The sequence below is a fragment of the Taudactylus pleione genome, unplaced genomic scaffold (genome assembly GCF_031769625.1).
Source record: "Taudactylus pleione unplaced genomic scaffold, aTauple2 ptg000450l, whole genome shotgun sequence".
Lineage (NCBI taxonomy): Eukaryota > Metazoa > Chordata > Amphibia > Anura > Myobatrachidae > Taudactylus > Taudactylus pleione.
In genome coordinates, this window is record NW_028284852.1 from 232,287 (window position 1) to 253,060 (window position 20,774).

Genomic DNA, 20,774 nt, shown 5'->3' on the forward strand with positions numbered 1-20,774 from the left:
ATGGGGCATAAATCAGAGAATAAGGGCGGGCTCAGATGGGGCATAAACCCAGAGAATAAGGGCGGGGTTATACAGGGCATAAACCACAGACTAAGGGCAGGGTCAGATGGGGCATAAACCAGAGAATAAGGGCGGGGTTATACAGGGCATAAACCACAGACTAAGGGCGGGGTCAGATGGGGCATAAACCAGAGAATAAGGGCGGGGTCAGATGGGGCATAAACCCAGAGAATAAGGGCGGGGTCAGATGGGGCATAAACCCAGAGAATAAGGGCGGGGTCAGATGGGGCATAAACCCAGAGAATAAGGGCGGGGTCAGATGGGGCATAAATCCAGAGAATAAGGGCGGGGTCAGATGGGGCATAAAGCAGAGAATAAGGGCGGGTCAGAGGGGGCATAAAGCAGAGAATAAGCGCGGGGTCAGATGGGGCATAAAGCAGAGAATAAGGGCGGGGTCAGATGGGTCATAAAGCAGAGAATAAGGGCGGGGTCAGGCGGGGCATAAACCAGAGGAATAAGGGCGGCGTTATACAGGGCATAAACCAGAGAATAAGGGCGGGGTTATACAGGGCATAAACCAGAGAATAAGGGCGGGGTCAGATAGGGCATAAACCAGAGAATAAGGGCGGGGTCAGATGGGGCATAAACCAGAGAATAAGGGCGGGGTCAGATGGGGCAGAAACTAAAGAATAAGGGCGGGGTCAGATGGGGCAGAAACCAGAGAATAAGGGCGGGGTCAGATGGGGCATAAACCAAAGAATAAGGGCGGGGTCAGATGGGGCATAAACCAGAAAATAAGGGCGGGGTCAGATGGGGCATAAACCAGAGAATAAGGGCGGGGTCAGATGGGGCATAAACCCAGAGAATAAGGGCGGGGTCAGATGGGGCATAAACCCAGAGAATAAGGGCGGGGTCAGATGGGGCATAAACCCAGAGAATAAGGGCGGGGTCAGATGGGGCATAAACCCAGAGAATAAGGGCGGGGTCAGATGGGGCATAAAGCAGAGAATAAGGGCGGGGTCATATGGGGCAAAAACCAGCGAATAAGGGCGGGGTCATATGGGGCAAAAACCAGCGAATAAGGGCGGGGTCAGATGGGTCATAAAGCAGAGCATAAGGGCGGGGTCAGATGGGTCATAAAGCAGAGAATAAGGGCGGGGTCAGGCGGGTCATAAACCAGAGAATAAGGGCGGGGTTATACAGGGCATAAACCAGAGAATAAGGGCGGGGTTATACAGGGCATAAACCAGAGAATAAGGGCGGGGTCAGATAGGGCATAAACCAAAGAATAAGGGCGGGGTCAGATAGGGCATAAACCAAAGAATAAGGGCGGGGTCAGATGGAGCATAAAGCAGAGAATAAGGGCCGGGTCAGAAGGGGCATAAACCAGAGAATAAGGGCGGGGTCAGATGGCGCATAAACCAGAGAATAAGGGCGGGGTCAGATGGCGCATAAACCAGAGAATAAGGGCGGGGTCAGATGGGGCAGAAACCAGAGAATAAGGGCGGGGTCAGATGGGGCAGAAACCAGAGAATAAGGGCGGGGTCAGATGGCGCATAAACCAGAGAATAAGGGCGGGGTCAGATGGGGCATAAACCAGAGAATAAGGGGCGGGTCAGACAGGGCATAAACCAGAGAATAAGGGCGGGTCAGACAGGGCGTAAACCAGACAATAAGGGCGGGGTCAGACGGGGCATAAACCAGAGAATAAGGGCAGGTCAGACAGGGTGTAAACCAGAGAATAAGGGCGGGGTCAGATGGGGCATAAACCAGAGAATAAGGGCGGGGTCAGATAGGGCATAAACCAGAGAATAAGGGCGGGGTCAGATAGGGCATAAACCAGAGAATAAGGGCGGGGTCAGGTGGGGCATAAACCAGAGAATAAGGGTGGGGTCAGGTGGGGCATAAACCAGAGAATAAGAAGAGCAGGGTAAGAAGAGTGTGGTATAAGGGGCATTAAGCAGAGAATAAGAAGAGTGGGGTAAGAAGGGATATTAGGCAGATAATAGAGTGTGGTATAAGGGGCATAAAGCAAAGAATAAGAGCGGGACAGATGGGGATAAAGCAAAGAATAACATAGGGGTCAGGTGGGGCATTAATCAGAGAGGGGGCAGACGGGGGGCAGAGACTAACAGGGGTCAGAGGCATAAAGCACAGAAAATGACTGACGAGCCTTAAAACAAAAAGGTTGCAAACGTGGTAGCAGGGCATAATTCCAATACATTAAACCCAGCTAAAGGGGACAAGTTCCCTAACTACATGTGGACAGAACGATGTATCAGGAGAACGGCAAACATCACCTCTGCCTCAAACCGATCTATAATGAAAAGGCAATTTGTGAGTAGAAGGCGAATGAACTTATAGTGACCAGAGCTTTTACCTGCAAGCAGCCAGCTGGGAGGACTTGCTCCCCACATATATCACTATATTCTATATACTGCCAGTGTGGGGGGACACACAGACACTCCGCTAACACCCCAATAAGCTCGCAGAACAGACAGACGTGTACTCCGAGCGGTGGGGTGATGGGAAAGGAGAAGTGATAATCTAATAACAGCGCTATCTGTGCCCAGCAGGACGTCGCCGGCTCCCGGAACGCTGTTTGCAGCTGGGGAGACTTGGCACAGGAGGGCCCCATTGTAAGTCAGCACACTACACTGCACCGAGTGTGAGAGAGGGTTCTACCTGCTAACAGCAAATCAAAAAGGACTTTTACCAAGAGGCTCCGGACTTTAACAACATTCTATCATTTTACACAAAAGACAATAATGGTTAAAAAAAAAAGAAAAGAAAAAGAAGCTTTGAACAGTGTGTATAGTGAGGATTACCAGCAGGTTACAATGTACGACACAGAGTGCTATTTAGTAACATCGTCATGGGCTGTGACACGCACCAATGATAGGTCAACAGCTTGCAATTCCGGCTAATGAAAAGCCAACGCTCGGGAGGGCCACGGCGCATTATTGCAGTCATTACATAAGTCCCATAGTGTACACAGATCATTTGTGTAGATTAAAGACACAAACTGGTTCCTGATTAATGAGGATGACATCCATTTCATGCTGCTTTTCTGTACCTTGGTACAAAGTATCATTAGACAGTGTCTAACGAGGACACAAGTTAACCCTTCATGTACATATACAACATGAAACTTGGGTGTAACTATGACAACCATACAACTGTTCTAGGCCTAGGGCAGTGGGGCTCTAAACGCTAAGGGAAAACATGCGCCTCTGAGGGCCCCCTCTCATTGGATGCAAATGGATCCACCAGATAGAGATGACAAAGGCGGGGTGTAGATGGACACCACCAAAGCAATAGGATGGGCACTGTACAGATATTGCGGACTATATGGGACTTCAATGCTGAGGTACAAAGTGCCTCAAGCCTCCATGATATCACTTGTTGCTATTAACCGGAAGCAAAAGGTCCCTTTTGTGGCAGTGTCTGGGCGCGCAGCCGGGCATCTGTGCTATTCCGAGGCGTGCGTACGATGAAGGGACTCCTGTTTCTGACTGCTCTCTGGCACTCAGCACGTGGGCCCTGATTCAGAGCTGCTCGTAAGTGACCGCTCGTTCGTTCTGACCGATGTTCGCACATCTGCGCATGCGTACGGATTTTAATACGCATGCGTGAATCAGTCAGTGCGGCCGAAAATTGTTTGTTCGCTATATAGCGAATGCCTGCTATTTTGAGTGACAGAAGGAGGCGTATGTGGGTGGTAACAGGGGAAGGTGCTTAAAAACGGGGGTGTGGAATTCGAACGCAGGCGTGCTTAAAGGTCAAAACGGGCGTTTTAAGGGATTGCATAATTAATACAGCAGCGTCATTGACCACGTCACTTGGTTTTTTTTTACTCAGAACTGCTCGCAAAATAGCGGTTGAAAAAACCAGCCACAAGAATAGCGAGCAGTTCATACGCTGTTCGATGTACTCGATTAATCTAATAAATAGCGGACATGACGTATGGTGCGAGCGGCAAGGGGGCGTATTTTTCAAAATTACAACCGCAAGTTTTGTTCGCTCGTTCAGACTTAGAGGCGTGAACAGATCGCAATTAGCGAACGGTTCATTTGAATAGCCACCCTTGTTTTAGAACGAATGACCGCAAATAGCGAGCGGCTCTGAATGAGGGCCGTGGTACAGAGAAATGCGGATATTAATGATGGCGGCTGCAGATATACACTGGAGGTGCCACTATACACAATCAGCTGTAAAGATACTCGTGCTAGGTGAAGGTAGCACATCTGGGTGACGCAACCATTAGCACTTGCGGCCACTTTCAGCAGCATGTAAACCAACAAAGAGGCTATGTGTAGGTGACAGGTAGGTACTGGGTCATGTGACCGGGCCACAGTCATTTATCCATTTATAATACAGAACTGAATTGCATATATGTATACAATCTTGTAAATAATATCTATTTAAACAGGGATTTCAGATGTCATCACTGATAAATAAGGAGCACTGAAGTCATCACTGATAAATGGGGAGCTCTGATGTCATCACTGATAAATGGGGAGCTCTGATGTCATCACTGATAAATGGGGAGCTCTGATGTCAACACTGATAAATGGGGAGCTCTGATATCATCACTGATAAATAAGGAGCACTGATGTCATCACTGATAAATAAGAAGCTCTGATGTCATCACTGATAAATAAGGAGCACTGAAGTCATCACTGATAAATAAGAAGCTCTGATGTCATCACTGATAAACGGGGAGCTCTGATGTCAACACTGATAAATGGGGAGCTCTGATGTAATCACTGATAATTGGCAAGCTCTGATGTCATCACTGATAAATAAGAAGCTCTGATGTCATCACTGATAAATAAGGAGCACTGAAGTCATCACTGATAAATAAGAAGCTCTGATATCATCACTGATAAATGGGGAGCTCTGACGTCATCACGGATAAATGGGGACCTCTGATGTCATCACTGATAAATGGGGAGCTCTGATGTCATCACTGATAAATGGGGAGCTCTGAAGTCATCACTGATAAATAAGAAGCTCTGATGTCATCACTGATAAATAAGAAGCTCTGATGTCATCACTGATAAATAAGGAGCACTGAAGTCATCACTGATAAATAAGAAGCTCTGATATCATCACTAATAAATGGGGAGCTCTGATGTCATCAATGATAAATTGGGAGCTCTGAAGTCATCACTGATAAATGGGGAGCTCTGACATCATCACGGATAAATGGGGAGCTCTGATGTAATCACTGATAAATAAGGAGCACTGAAGTCATCACTGATAAATGGGGAGCTCTGACGTCATCACTGATAAATGGGGAGCTCTGATGTCATCACTGATAAATAAGGAGCACTGAAGTCATCACTGATAAATGGGGAGCTCTGATGTCATCACTAATAAATGGGGAGCTCTGATGTCATCAATGACAAATTGGGAGCTCTGAAGTCATCACTGATAAATGGGGAGCTCTGACATCATCACGGATAAATGAGGAGCTCTGATGTAATCACTGATAAATAAGGAGCACTGAAGTCATCACTGATAAATGGGGAGCTCTGACATCACTGATAAATGGGGAGCTCTGACGTCATCACTGATAAATGGGGAGCTCTGATGTAATCACTGATAAATGGGGAACTCTGATGTCATCACTGATAAATAAGGAGCACTGAAGTCATCACTGATAAATGGGGAGCTCTGATGTCATCACTAATAAATGGGGAGCTCTGATGTCATCAATGACAAATTGGGAGCTCTGAAGTCATCACTGATAAATGGGGAGCTCTGACGTCATCACGGATAAATGAGGAGCTCTGATGTAATCACTGATAAATAAGGAGCACTGAAGTCATCACTGATAAATGGGGAGCTCTGACATCACTGATAAATGGGGAGCTCTGACGTCATCACTGATAAATGGGGAGCTCTGATGTAATCACTGATAAATGGGGAACTCTGATGTCATCACGTCAGTGTTCATCAGGAAAAAACAAGGGATAATGAACGCCCAAATTTAGTTTTATAAGCTTTATAAAAGCACGCCACCCAGAGTGCTCTTGGTGACTATTAATAGTAATTCACGATTCTTCTCTTGAGTATGTAGCGGACGCGGAGGTAGACTCCCGTGCTTGCTTGCTGTGTGCGGACGGAGATGGGAAACCGTTTCAGACGGAACTTTCACAGCCAGCACGGGGGTAAGTCCTGATACAAGTGATGATGGTTGTGAACGAGAAAAAAGTGGGCGGGCCGGTCACCCGCATGATGCCAGGAGGAAATTCCGCACAGACGGGCAGATACTTGACTTAGCGCAACGATACAGGCAGGCTGCCGCGGCTGTGGATGCGTCTAACTCAGAATGACAAGTTTTACTGATAGAACTGCTGCAGAATACACATTTTTTAAATTATTTTTAATGGGTAAAACGTGTTGTTGTTTTTCTCATTTGCACACAGAAGAGACACTTTGAGGCCTGTGACAGGGGAGTAATTAAATACATATCTCCAAGAACAGTCGTTCTAGCGCCCATCAGGCTTCCTGCTTGTGCGATGTTAGCTTAATGTCGGATGAATTGTCAGACTGCAACAAAATCTTCCTGGTGCCCATCAATCTCCCCAGGCGAGAAGCCTTTTGGGAATCCAGCTAATGCAGCTCTCCCTGATCAGGTAAATTAGGCAGCCAGCAGGGATTAAAGTTACTTTTAAAAACCAAGAAAGTCCCGAGCTGCGCCAGGTGGAACACAGCCCCGGCATTAGCAAGGGGCGAGATGTGCACCTGGATGAAGCCGGGAGATTTCCTGGGATGGGTCTTATAATTAAGCAGCTATCTGCTCTGGAAGTCGGAGAGGGGCTCCTTCAGCCTGTGACACTCGGTACCAGGCAATTAGCCACTAAAAGAATAGGGAACATTAAAATTCAGTCTAATACTTTCTCAGAAATATATAAAAATGCCAAAAGGAACACAATCCCCGCTGCAGGACAATCTACATATATTAGTGTGTGCGCAGCTACCTACCAGACTGGTCAGGGGGAAAAATACGCAGAATTATTTCACAGCAAAGTCATCGCAATTAGATATGTTTGGAGCATCACCGTGCTGGTCATTTTGTAATTGATTTGTCCATTGTACATTTATATTTAATGTTTCACTTGTCTTGTGTACAAAAAAATAAAAAAAGATTTGTTTTTAATTTTACATACACACACACACGTATATATACACACATACATATACAGTATATATAACCTCTGCTGTGTTCCTTCTACTTCATATACAGTGTTTGCATCGTCTCTCTATTGCAGATTGCCTTTTGAGCCTAGATATACTATTTGATATCTCAGCTCGTTTAGAGAGGGTGTCAATGGCCCGAAAAATCAATATCGCAGAGACGTGCCAAACAAATAATGGACCCAGGACACCTCCTAAAATAGATTGAGAAATCAATATACTCTCTAGCATGCAATAAAATAAAGTGTCAGAAGTCTTACTCAGCACATACGTTATAACCAGAGATCATCCCCTCAACCTTCAGCATTACCCAGTCCTCTAGGAAACAAATGTCTGAGTTATAAGAACAGCAACCGGTTTACTTCTCAAAGAAGAATTTAAATACATTTGTTTTTTGTTTTTAAAAGAACCGTTAAGAAAATCCCTGCACATGATCTTACGGCTTATGGGTCCTTATCAGGCTGTTAGGCCTCCGTAGCTAAATACTGAAGTCAGTAACCTCAGATGAAACCTAGTTTCTCTACCGAGTTACAGCAGTTACCAAACCTCAGCGCCACGATTGCCTACGTCTGCAGAGGACGTCAGTACCGTGGTAGCGCCCCGGATTGCTGCACTTTGCTGTTCAAATGGAATCGGCGGCATAATAAAAACCGGCTCCTTGAACTAATTACAGCAAAAGGCAACCTTTTATTGGTGAAACCTTGGAAGGCTTATGCTGCCAAAGTTTTTAGATCTAGCATAAGGCAGCCCGGTGACTATAATATTTCCTAATATATCACATGCTAGGAGAATATAGATTTCCAGTTGTATCACGTGAAATCACACCCTCGTTGTACCACCCTTGTGATCGCCGGCTCAGGATGAGGAAGGCACGTTGGGTGTCTATACGTTGTAGAATACATAAGGCTGCACAGACACCATAATATTCCAGTGTCAGCCTATCAGGACCCTAGCATAGGTACTCTGCTGTCGCTGACGTCCAACTGTCCACATTTGGGTCCAGCTTCCGTCACTTCAGACCTAGCTACGAAGGGGGCCGCAGAAATAGGTTCTGCTGAAATGCTCTGTGCTGCTGGCCACATTAGAATGCTCTGATTGGATATACATTTCTCTAACCCAGCACACTTCACCTCCTGTTTGTACGTCTCCCCCAGGTTCAGGAACAAGAATGCTTTAGGCTCAAGCCAACGGTACAGATAAATGAATCTATTGGCTTTACATGATATTAACAAGTTACATTTGGAGGATGCTGTTCTATAGACAAGACAGTTAGACATTATTGAAATGATAAATATAAAATGAAGGTGTTGCGCTTAAATAAATATAAATAATACATTTAATAAGAAGACATGGCAGAAACCAGAATCAAGAAACCAAATATAAAGAAATAGTTCTTTATAAAATATCAATAGCAGCAATGAAATACAATACAATACAATAATACAAAAAAAACTCAATAATAAGAACTAGTTCTTTGCTAGAAGTCTGTACAGACTATTCTGACTGATAAAAAATACCTGATACAATAAAAAATAGGTTCCCTATTTAGGTTCCATTTATATAGAACAGAATAATCTCACCGGACAATTAGTTCACAAATATGAGTCTTAATTCGTCTGATCCGAACTCCGGGTCTCATGATATTTATACTTGTAATAGACTCTTAACTGTGAAATGGGGTCGTTAGATAAATTGTCCTCCAGATCTTATGACAAACTCATACACTCCGGACTCCCTAAAGAAGGCTGCTGGCACAAAAGTCTCCCAATTGGAATCCGCTGATGCGTTTCGCTTCCAATCACTGAAGCTTTATCAAAGACTATACCACTGAAGCTTCATCAAAGACTATACCACTGACGCGTTTCGCTTCCAATCAATGAAGCTTTATCAAAGACTATACCACTGATGCGTTTCGCTTCCAATCACTGAAGCTTTATCAAAGACTATACCACTGATGCGTTTCGCTTCCAAACAATGAAGCTTTATTAGAGGATCAGAGGATTTTCAAATACTGCTACTATTTGCGTCATATCTACCGGACTTCATTACCCATTGGAGTCTGTTCCACTGATCCAGGAGAGCCGTCAGCACGATCATCACGCGCCTATTGAATACATTACACCTGGACTGCTGCAGGAGGAGGTGAGGGCGATCACAAGCTGACTTAATTATAGCCATGGATTTAGTTGTTCCTAGATCACCTGCCGTATACTTCCAAGTGGGAGACTTTTGTGCCAGCAGCCTACTTTACCGAGTCCGGACGGTATAAGTTTGTCATAAGATCTGGAGGACAATTTATCTAACGACCCCATTTCACAGTTCAGAGTCTATTACAAGTATTAATATCATAAGACCCGGAGGTCGGATCAGACGAATTAAGACTCATATTTGTGAACTAATTGTCCGGTGAGATTATTCTGTTCTTTGGACAGAGTGTTCTATATAAATGGATCCTAAATAGGGAACCTATTTGTATTGTAGCAGGTATTGTTTTCATCAGACAGATTAGTCTGTACAGACTTCTAGCAAATAACTAGTTCTTTTCATTGATTTTTTTTTGTATTATTGTATAGTATTTCATTGCTACTACTGATATTTTACAAATAACTATTTCTTAATTTATATTTGGTGTCTTCATTCTGGTTTCTGCCATGTCTAGTTATTACATTTATTATTTATATTTATTGAAGCGCAACACCTTCATTTTATATTGTTCTTTTTGAGATTACCTTGGTAATCCGTTCTTGGGGTGCACACAGGCCCTTTGGTGGATGCAGCTGGACTATATATATATTTTACTACATCTTTCATTAGCGCCAGGCTGAACTAATTTCTTGTTATTATTGAAATGATGGCCTCTAAAACAGAGGAACACAATCTAAGGCCGGAGATCCACCCTACCTTTGTTATTAACCGTCTTTGAAGACACCTCCAGTTTCTCAAGGGGTTCGGTTCCGATGTTCTCCAGTTTTATTAGAAGCTTTTGCGTCTCTCCGTTATACATCTGTACAGACACGTGGGTGGATACATCATCGTTGGATGGCTGGAGAGCATGAGCAGATCTGTAATGGCATAATATGTGCATAAATACATTATAAATTACTGCCCATCAATCTGGCCCTCATTCAAAATGGAGAACGGCGTTTCCCATGCACAACTGTAATACAATAATGTTATACCGCAAACCTGACATTATTCCAAGTACTGTAATACTATTACGCTTACAACAGCTCTCTCGGGGTTACTCCAAATTCTAGAATATATCCCCCATCTAATCATCATTGCTGATGGGCTGGTTCTAGGTCCTGCTAGGAAAATAATTATTTAGGGAATAGAGAATTGGGATTTAGACTTGGCATGTAAAGAAATTAGGAATGCATCAATCTGTAATCTGCCGGGGGTGTTCACGGCGTCAGCGGAGCCGTAGAACACCCAGAAACCACAAGGCACCAGGAGAGGACAAGTATCGCAACTCGCTCCTAGACGTTGGCAATGCATGCGGGTATTGATTACTTTTGAAGAAAACAAATGGATACTAGCGCACCAAGATTTCTAGAGGGCATAGGATGCAAGCGAGCTGCTGTATAGGATATCTGACCAGATCCTTAAGTATTGACAGAGAAAAAGATATACTGCGCTCAGCTAGCAAACATTACTAACGTGCGGTATCTATGAACCAAGTATGGAGTTAATCTATGTTTAGCACGTATGATATGATAAGACAATATGTAACAAATACTTAGTAGACAATGTGGATATTATGTAATAAAAAATGATTTATTTTCAAAGTTGGATAAACCATACAGAGTGGAAAACCTGCACATGCACACAAACAATATCCTACCAGATCAGTTAGGAATGAAAACAAATCAGCATTGACCATTCAAGGACCATAGGATATATGTGTCAGGATATGGTAAATGGATAGTGAATATCAGGCCAAGGAGTGATATTACTAAAAGTATTAAGGTGCACTAGCGTGCACGATCCCAAATGAATCTGGATGCTTGATGTCAGTCTTTTAGTCAGAAAGCGGCGCCCCGCTGTAGTGGCAGCAAGAAGTGGTAAAAAGTACAGTCTGAGGTATGGTGCCCGGGATGATCTTCACGGGGACAAGAGTACGGTGTATATGCCGGGGAGCAGTAGCCTCCTGGTTTGCAGTGTGATCCGCTCACCGTGTCAGTATCGGAGGTTGCCTGAATGACCAAGCTGCCTCCGACCTGTAACACCGGGGATGACACTGTGTCCAACGGGAGACTGCCCGGCATCGCCGCTCACTTGAGTAGCGTGCCGTGCGTCTCCCCCTGTGTAACCGGTGACTTACCTGTCTCACCCTGGGATTCACCGCTCCTTCCCCTGCCGGCTATGTTCCTCCAGATGGTAGAGTTGCTAGTAGTCTCCTCTGTGATGTGATCACCTGATCGGTGGTCACGTGTGTTGAATGGGTAATTAATTCAGTCTGGATATTCTTAGTCTGCAGCGCACACTCGTACTGGTAGCCACAATAAAAACAGCAAATGCTTGGATGTATGGGATAACTCTCTTATCATATCATACGTGCTAAACATAGATTAACTCCATACTTGGTTCATAGATACCGCACGTTAGTAATTGATTACTTTTGGTAGCTGCATTAAATAAACAAACGGTCATTTCTTTTTAGGCGCTATAAATGCTAAATTAGAAGAAAAAATGGGAAGAAAATACACCTTCCATTATTATATTCAACCTATTAATGTGACCCTAGTAAGTATTCCGAGTTTAGTAATCCTCCTGCTCTCTTGAGCGGTCTCCGACAGTTGGGCTCCACATGTGAGGCCGCACACTGCAGCATGCAGTCGCCATTCCCACACACCACCACAAGATGGCGCATAGGTTTAACCCGCATGACCCGCCTGATGTCATTAAGGCATTAATGCAGTGGTTCCCAAACTTTTTTGAATCATGGCACCCTAAAGTATCAGCATTGTTATCACGGCACCCCCTAGCCAAAATGTTGTTATTGAGAAATTCAGAAAAAAAAATGTAGTAAAGTGAAGTAATTTGTGCTGATCTGTGATCCTTAGGTTCAGTTATGTGCTGGGGACAGGTTTGCGCTTCTCTTTGTCCACATTTTTACATTACATTGACCATAAATCATTTTATTTTGGTGCTGGACAACCAACCTGAGGCACCCCTGCAAGTGTCCCGAGGCACACCAGGGCGCACAGTTTGGGAACCACTGGCTTAATGGGTTACTCAATGCACTCAGACAAAGGTTGTTTAACAAAATGAGAGTTGTCCTTAGTATGAAACTTTTGCCAAGTGTCTTTAAATATAAGTTTTGGGGGTGGAGGGGGTTACTGGTCCCAGACTAGACCTGGACCCTTGGTAACCTAACCCTTATTGCTATAGAACACATTGGACACTTAAATTTGCCCATTTTTGTACTGATGTAAGAAACCATCTCGGAGACATGGTATTGTGTGTGTAGGACTATACTTTTTGTATGACAAAATGTCCAACCACCCAGATAAGCCTTACCTCATTCTTATACTCTACGTAGTTGTGCTGTGTGTTAATACACTACACTATGAGGATGTCTCACCGTCTCCTGTGATCCTAGCCATAGACGGCACCATCCACCAAACGATCGATAACGGCCCAAAGTGACATCCAGATAAACAAGATTCATTATTAATTGTGGTACGCACTGTGGCGCTCTAAAGCTACAATATTAATAATATGTTAGTATTTGAAAATACGACCTGGTATCTTCTCCAACATGTCGTATGACATAGTGCTATCTCCCTTGATATTTCCATTTCCAGACATATCTGAATGGTCTAATAGTATGGGCAATACTAATGTCGCTTTTTTATTTTTGTTCTTCATTTTTCCCCCCCAATTATTATTTTCCTTTTTCCCCTCAGACTGACCTCCCTCTTCCTTTGTTCCTATTTGCAATCTATTTGGTAAGCTCAGCTGATAATATTGTACTGTGTTATGTAGGGAACAAGTTTAAAAAAAAAAAAAATTTACCTTATTATGATAGTATATATGAGGTTATATCTGTTCCAAATATATTCATATTTATGTTGTCACTAATAACCTTGTGAATTCTTCAGATGTTTCAATAAAATGTTTAAGAAAATAAAAAAAAAAACATACATACACTATATATATATATATATATATATGTTCTAGCCATTTACCTGGGACAGCAGAATGGCACAGTGGATAGCATTGTTACCTCACTGCACTGGGGTCATCGGTCTGATTTCTGACCAGGGCTCTCTGTGGAGTTTGTAATACCCACGTGTTTGCATGGGTTTCCTCTGGGTGCTCCAAGAGCATACTGGGTAGGGTAATTTGCTGCTGACGAAATGTATCTTCAGCTGGATACACATTAGACGATATGTATACCCAGTGATCTGACAGGCGACCGCACGGGCGATGGGCCGACATCTTGGATGGCCGATACACCTTAGACAATGCGGTGCCCGCCCGCCCGATATGTCGGCACCAGCCAAATCCCGTTGCATGGGGTCATCAGTCGCACTGTCAGACTGAGCTACATATGTAGGGCCGACCTGACGATGCGACTGACGACCAAACGGGAGCGCGCATGGCCCGACATAGCGGGTACACATTAGGCAATTTTCACAATATTTCAGACCGATCCACCTGATCGGCCGAAATATTATCTAATGTGTAACATGTATAAAGTTTTAGAGTGTCTGTACTTGTCTGTTAGCGGACTTAGGGGTCTATTTACTAAGCAGTGTTAGGAGACAGAGTGAAAAGTGATAAGGTGCCAGCCAATCAGCTCCCAACTGTCATCTCACAGGCTGTGTTTGAAAAACGACAGTTGGGAGCTGATTGGCTGGTACCTTATCACTTTTCACTCTGTCTCCTAACACTGCTTAGTAACTAGACCCCTTAGACTAAGATCCAATGGGGCTAGGGCAAACTATCCTCTGTACTGGGCTGCGCAATTAGTGGTAATATATAAACGATAACATATTACTGGACCATTTCATTTTAAATGTTAGGAGATATGAGACACTGCTGGCTCACAGTGCCATCACCTCCACTAAATATAATGACAAGACACAAGTGACAAACAGATGGAAAATATCCCTCAATTAAGCCTTGAACTTGGTAATGTCCCAATATATCACGACTCACTTCCGAAGTGTTCTGCTCTGGGCTGTGAATACTGATGCTGGATATGGATGTAATAAAGCACAGGGAATATAAACCAAAAGCGTACTTCCCGTGTAATCGGCGCTGAGCAATCCTGAGTCTCTCCAAATCGCACCTTGATGAGAACTTACCTGGGCAGAGAGGTGCTAATCTGCAGCCGCGGCAAGGCCGGGATCACGTCCACCGTGCAGCCATTGTTCTTGAGGCTGGGAAGGTTGTCTAGAAGACAGTCACTGTATACACCGAACACAGATGTGTGATAACCTGCGACACCAGCAGAGAAGAGTCCACAGTCAGAACAGCATTAATAGACCAGGGCGCAATAAATGGCGACTAATTAAAAAGGGGAACCTGGCATTGCCCTATGCTTGGGCCTAATAGTCGCACTTTTACAAAAGCTAAAAAAAAGGGACTTAATAGTTCATCAAACTAATTAAAAAAAAAAACACATACATGAATTATTTGGAAAACAGTGCTGCCTTTAGAAGATTTATTATTATTTATTTATATGGCACCACAAGTGTTCCGCAGCGCCTTACAAAGTACATAAATAAGTAACCAGTGACTTACAGTACAATACAATATAATACAATATAGGAATATAGGACATGGATAATAAACATTGTTATATTAGCGACTTTTACGCCTACATAAAGAGCCGAGTGTTAGTTGACCTAGTGGAGAGTAAGAGATAAATTAAATTACAGTAGGGAGAAGCACAAGAGGGTAGAGGGCCCTGCTCGAAAGAGCTTAAATTCTAAAAGGGAGGGGCAGACAAACAGGAGTGACACAGAATGGGGTGGGCGGGGAGAAAGGAAGATGTAGCAGCGGGTTAGGATGAGAGCTGGAAGGCTTTAATGAAGTAGTCGGTCTTAAGAGCTCATTTGAAAGATTGTAGAGAGGTGGAGAGTCTGATGGGGAGAGGGAGAGAGTTCCAAAGGTGGGGAGCAGCACGGGCAAAATCTTGGAGGCGGGAGTGGGAGGGAGTAATCAGTTGGCATGAAAGGCGGCGTGTATTATGTGAATGAAGAGGGCGGACAGGAGAGTGAAGGGAGATGAGGTCAGAGATGTATATGGGGAAGATTGGGTGAGGGCTTTGCAAGTGAGTGTGAGAAGCTTGAATTGGGTTCTGAAAGGGAAGGGGAGCCAGTGGAGAGCTTGTAGGAGAGGGGAGAAAGATGTAGAGCGTTTGGAGAGGAAGATGAGCCGAGCAGCAGCATTGAGGACAGACTGGAGAGGAGAGAGATGGGATTTGGGGAGGCCAGCTAGGAGGAGGTTACAGTAATTCAATCTGGAGGTGACCAGTGAATGTATGAGGGTTTTGGTGGCATCCTGGGTGAGAAAGGGTCTGATCTAGGAAATATTCTTGAGATGGAAACGACAGGACTGCGAGAGATTCTGGATATGTGGTCTAAAGGAGAAGGATGAGTCCAGCATGACTCCAAGACAACACACTTTGGGGCTAGAAGAGATAGTAATGCCATCTATTGATAAAGAAATAGTGGGAAGTGAGGTTATGTGGGACGGTGGGAAGACGATCAGCTCAGTCTTAAACATATTAAGTTTAAGAAATCGCTGGGACATCCAGGAAGAGATAGCAGAGAGACAGTTGGAGATACGAGTCAGTAGAGAGGGGGAGAGATCAGGGGAGGAAAGGTAGATCTGAGTATCATCAGCATAAAGATGATAATAGAAGTCAAAAGAGCGGATGATTTTACCTATAGAGGACGTATAGAGAGAGAATTGGAGAGGTCCAAGAACAGAACCTTGGGGAACACCTACTGTAAGAGGCTGTGGGGGGGAGGAGGAGTCATGAGAGGAGACAGAGAAGGATCGGTCAGAGAGGTAGGAGGACAACCAGGAGAGAGCAACGTCACGTAGACCAAGGGAGTGAAGGATATGCAGCAGGAGAGGGTGGTCCACGGTGTCAAAAGCAGTCAAAAGAAGGAGAATGAGCAGAGAGTAGTGTCCCTTGGATTTGGCAGCAAGGAGGTCGTTGCTGACTTTCGGGAGGGCAGTTTCAGTGGAGTGGAGAGAACGGAAGCCAGACTGAAAAGGGTCACGGAGGGAGTGGGAGGAAAGAAATGTGGTGAGGTGATTGTAAACAATACGCTTAAGGAGTTTGGAGGCAAAGGGGAGGAAAGAGATGGGTCGGTAGTTAGAAAGAATGTTAGGATCATGGGTAAGTTTTTAAGAATGGGGGAGACAAGTGCATGCTTGAATGCAGACGGGACAGTGCCAGAAGAGAGGGAGAGATTAAGGAGGTGGGCAAGATAGGAGCAGGCAGAAGGAGAGAAGTAGCAGTGGAGGCGGGAGGGGATGGGGTCGAGGGGAGAGGTGGAAGGGAATATATATATGTACACTGGTAAGCCAGAAACAATAAAGTGCCATTTCAGCAAAGGATGAAACGCCTGGATCAAAATATGAACAAAATCCCTGCGCTGTTATTTGTTACATACACACAGAATTGCAGCTTTTGGTTAAACCACCAGCAACAGTTTGTCTTTCCGTTTTGTATTAATTTATGCCATTAATATTGCCACGCAGCTGCTGCCATGTATAATATCAGTAAAGTGGGATGTAGTTATAATGCCGATGCCCGGGTAGCCGTCTGACGGAATCCCGGCCTCGAAGTCCCAATATCCTAAAGATAGGCGTCTAAATCCCGATGCCTATCTTTAGTCCGACGACGGAATCCCGACAGACGGCTTCCTGAACGAAGGTAATTGGGGACAGGGTTAGCGTTAGCTGCGGGGGGTTAGGCATAGGCATAGGCTAGGGGGAGTTAGGCACCACTGGGGGGAGGTTAGGGTTCGGTACCCCCCCGGGAGAGTCAAGTTTAGGGTGCGGGCAGGGGGGTTCGGTTTAGGCACCCCCGGGGGGGACATAGGGTTAGGCACCACCCCGTGAATGTTAGGGTTAGGCAGCCCTAAGAGAGGGAGAGGGGTACGGATAAGGTACTTACCCTGTCCGTAGGGATTTTGACTGTTCGGTCTTCCGGCATTTCACTATGTAGCCGCCAGGATTACATACCCAAACTGGGTAAAGTAGCGTATGGGCAAAGATCTTTACAGATTGCAGTATAAGCCTAAACACCTAAGGATCATAGACGCGTCTTTCGGCCTCCCGATGCTCGCTCTTTGCCCATGGAGTGAGGGTGGCGACAGAACGCTTTTTATGTACCTTACATGGCGGAAATATATTTATTAACATAGAAATACTTATGAAAACACCAAAGACCGTTTATTTATTTTTTCTCCCTTCTGTCATATTAGCTTCTCATTTATTATGCTGAGTTGAAGCGACATCTAGTATATTAATGTAACCACACATACGCGACCTCCTAAACTACCGCAAGCAACGTGGAGCTACTGGTTTATGCAAAATAGCAACAACATAAAAAAAGATGGGAAATTTTAATTCCAGGAGTCCTTCCAGCTTACACACAAGTGAGTGACACAAAACCATGGCATAAACAGTATGCGAGATGGCCGATGTGCATGCAAATGAGCTTAAATTACCCTGCAATATAAACTGATGCGATGGAGTACAAAAATCCTTATTCTGAATATATATATAAGTCAAGGTGTAAAAGTCAAGTTTGTTCCCCGAGATCCATCGCCTGCTTAATACTTTAATGCCATTCTTGCTCAGCGAACGAAGAAAGGACATATACAGCCTACCTGTGGTACCAGCTCATTACCTCTCCCCGAAAGTTGGGTCCTCAAGCGGTGAGCCGTCCCTGCCACCATAAATTAGCATTCCCTTCCCTATAATTTATTTATTGAGATGCCGGAACATGTGCGGAGTGCTGCTCCTAAATGCTGAGGATACAGCACTGAGAGGGAATACTGACACACATAATAATAACCCTTTTCACTCTGAAAAGAAGTTAGACGAACATGCAAATTCAGGCCGCTGAATATACCACCCATCTATATCCTTGGGTACATATGCGGTGGGGTGTTCAGCATGTGGTATGCATGATTACTGATTAGGTTGTATTTACTAACATTAAGAACGTAGCAACAAAGTCACCGAAGTTCACGTGGACATGGTAAAATTAGCCCCCCAAAAAAGTTTGTATTCCCCACCTTCATTTAAAAATAACAAGTACAAGAAATGAAACTACTGTTGAACTTGGAAAACTTTTTATTAATGTGGAAAACAGCGTAAATAATGTTCATTCTTTTTATGTGTTTTCTGTCAAACTTTCAAGAACATTAACGTGAAGAAAGAAAATATAAAATGTAGCTACGGAATTAAAAAATGTATTAGAGACGTAAAAGGCAGATTGATAGATTTCAGTGTGAATTGTATATTTTTTCGTGTGTTAATTAAAACGGTGTCAGAGAGTGATCGATGTTTTGTCTTTTGGAGCCTCGCCATAAGCGCAGCAGCTACGACGGCTTCATTTGCCAAGTGGAAAGGATTCTGAGAGGCTCGGTCTTACCTTAGTCTCACATATCCCAAAATACAAGAGAAGGGCATCGCAATCAGCCGTTACAGGAGCAGGGTAGATGTTCTCAAGGGTGCCAGATGCCTATATATATATATATATATATATATATATATATATATATATATTAGTAATACTGTCAGCATTCACATTTCAATGGGAATTAGATAATAATATGGCATAACATTAAAGGGCCAGTATTATAAAACATATATTGTTTGCCCCCTTTCTTAGAAGGGCGGCCACATCTACAAAACATAAAACAATACCAACGTATCTCCGTCTCTTCTACTGATAAAAATGGGACTTTGCCCCAAATATGCCAGTAAAATACCAGCAAGGCAGCAACCAGAGTCTGCTATTTAAACTACCGGTACTACAATGTACTGGACAAACTCCTGTTACCTGAAATAGGATTCTTTCTCAAATAGTCTGTTGAAAACTCTGAAATATACTGTTGCTGCAACTTGACACACAGGTGGTGAATGTCCCGATATATCGCTGTCTTGGCAACTTCTGTAACAATGGGATACATCACAGATGTCCACAGCATGTTTACGTGGCTACGGGTGTTACCGATTAAAGTCTCTTATACCCAAAGTACATGCCGACTCTAGCGAGTAACGACCAGACGCATCATTGTGTATCTCTGGGCACATCTCCGATATTTCTCTCTGCCCTCGACATGGACAAGGCTGGGTGTCAGCTCGGCGTATGCACGGATACCATCTCATGTGAGAGTCAAGGGCGTGTAGCCAGTTACACCCTAATTGAGCCTATTCCGAGGGGACGCCTATTTCTGACGCATCTCTTGGACCTAGTGTACGGTAGAAGGGGGCCGGTGCGATGCGTACGCGGCAGAAGGGGGCCGGTGCGATGCGTACGCGGCAGGAGGGGGCCGGTGCGATGCGTACGCGGCAGAAGGGGGCCGGTGCGATGCGTACGCGGCAGAAGGGGGCCGGTGCGATGCGTACGCGGCAGAAGGGGGCCGGTGCGATGCGTACGCGGCAGAAGGGGGCCTGTGCGATGCGTACGCGGCAGGAGGGGGCCGGCGCGATGCTTACGCGGCAGAAGGGGGCCGGTGCGATGCGTACGCAGCAGAAGGGGGCCTGTGCGATGCGTACGCGGCAGAAGGGGGCCGGTGCGATGCGTACGCGGCAGAAGTGGGGCAGTGCAATACTTATGCATCAGGACACCTGTACAGTGGTATTCACATTCAGTGTGCAAACCACCTGCATTTAGAATGTAGCCGCATCCGGGCCTGCGAGTGACTTACAATCAGGCACTGTGTGTTTTCTGGTTCCCTCAGGGGAGTAGCGAGGGAGGTTCCAGTGGAGCACCTGCTCTAGGCGCCTGTTCTGGCCAGGGTGCCGGAGATCAGAATCTGATGAAGGGCAGAGCATCTGCTGAGCACAGTCTGAAACACATAAAGAGATCAGTGCCTCCAGACAGGGGGCATGGTGTGGGCAGAGCGATGCTTGTGGCTCCGCCCTCACCACGCCCCACCGTATGGAGGCACTGATCTCTTTATGTTGTGCAGGCTCAGCTCATCAGCAGGTGATTCTCACACCCCCCCCCCCCCCCCCCCCCCCCCAGTCGAGTAGCTGATTTCTGGTGCCCTGCAACAGTAAGGAGGGGGGAAGGAGATCTGAGTAAGGGGGGAGGAGATCTGTGTGTGTGACGGGAGGGGAGCTTTGTTAACTGGAAGAACTTTGTGTGTATTAGTGTGTGCGGGGGTTGGTCTGTGTGTGGAGGGGAGATCACTGTGAGGGGGAGACCTGTGTATTTGTGTGAAGGGGGATCTAAGCAAGGAGAAGATCTGAATGAGGGGGGATTGTTGTGTTTGAGGGGAGAAGATATGTGTGAGAAGGGGGAAGATTTGAATGAGTGGGGAGAGCTGTGTGATAAATGTATAACT

At 45.1% G+C, this 20,774-nt stretch overlaps 1 protein-coding gene across 1 annotated transcript in view; it reads right to left on the reverse strand.

The window, feature by feature from the left end:
• The window catches only part of LOC148505570 (trafficking protein particle complex subunit 9), a 361,954-nt gene that overhangs the window by 189,482 nt on the left and 151,698 nt on the right, over positions 1–20,774 (reverse strand). Inside the window, exons 14-15 of the mRNA XM_088448050.1 lie at positions 14,529–14,661; positions 10,111–10,271 (exon numbers count right to left, since the gene is read on the reverse strand). Of these exons, the coding sequence (XP_088304176.1) occupies positions 10,111–10,271; positions 14,529–14,661 (294 nt within the window). The remainder of the gene's footprint in view (positions 1–10,110; positions 10,272–14,528; positions 14,662–20,774) is intronic.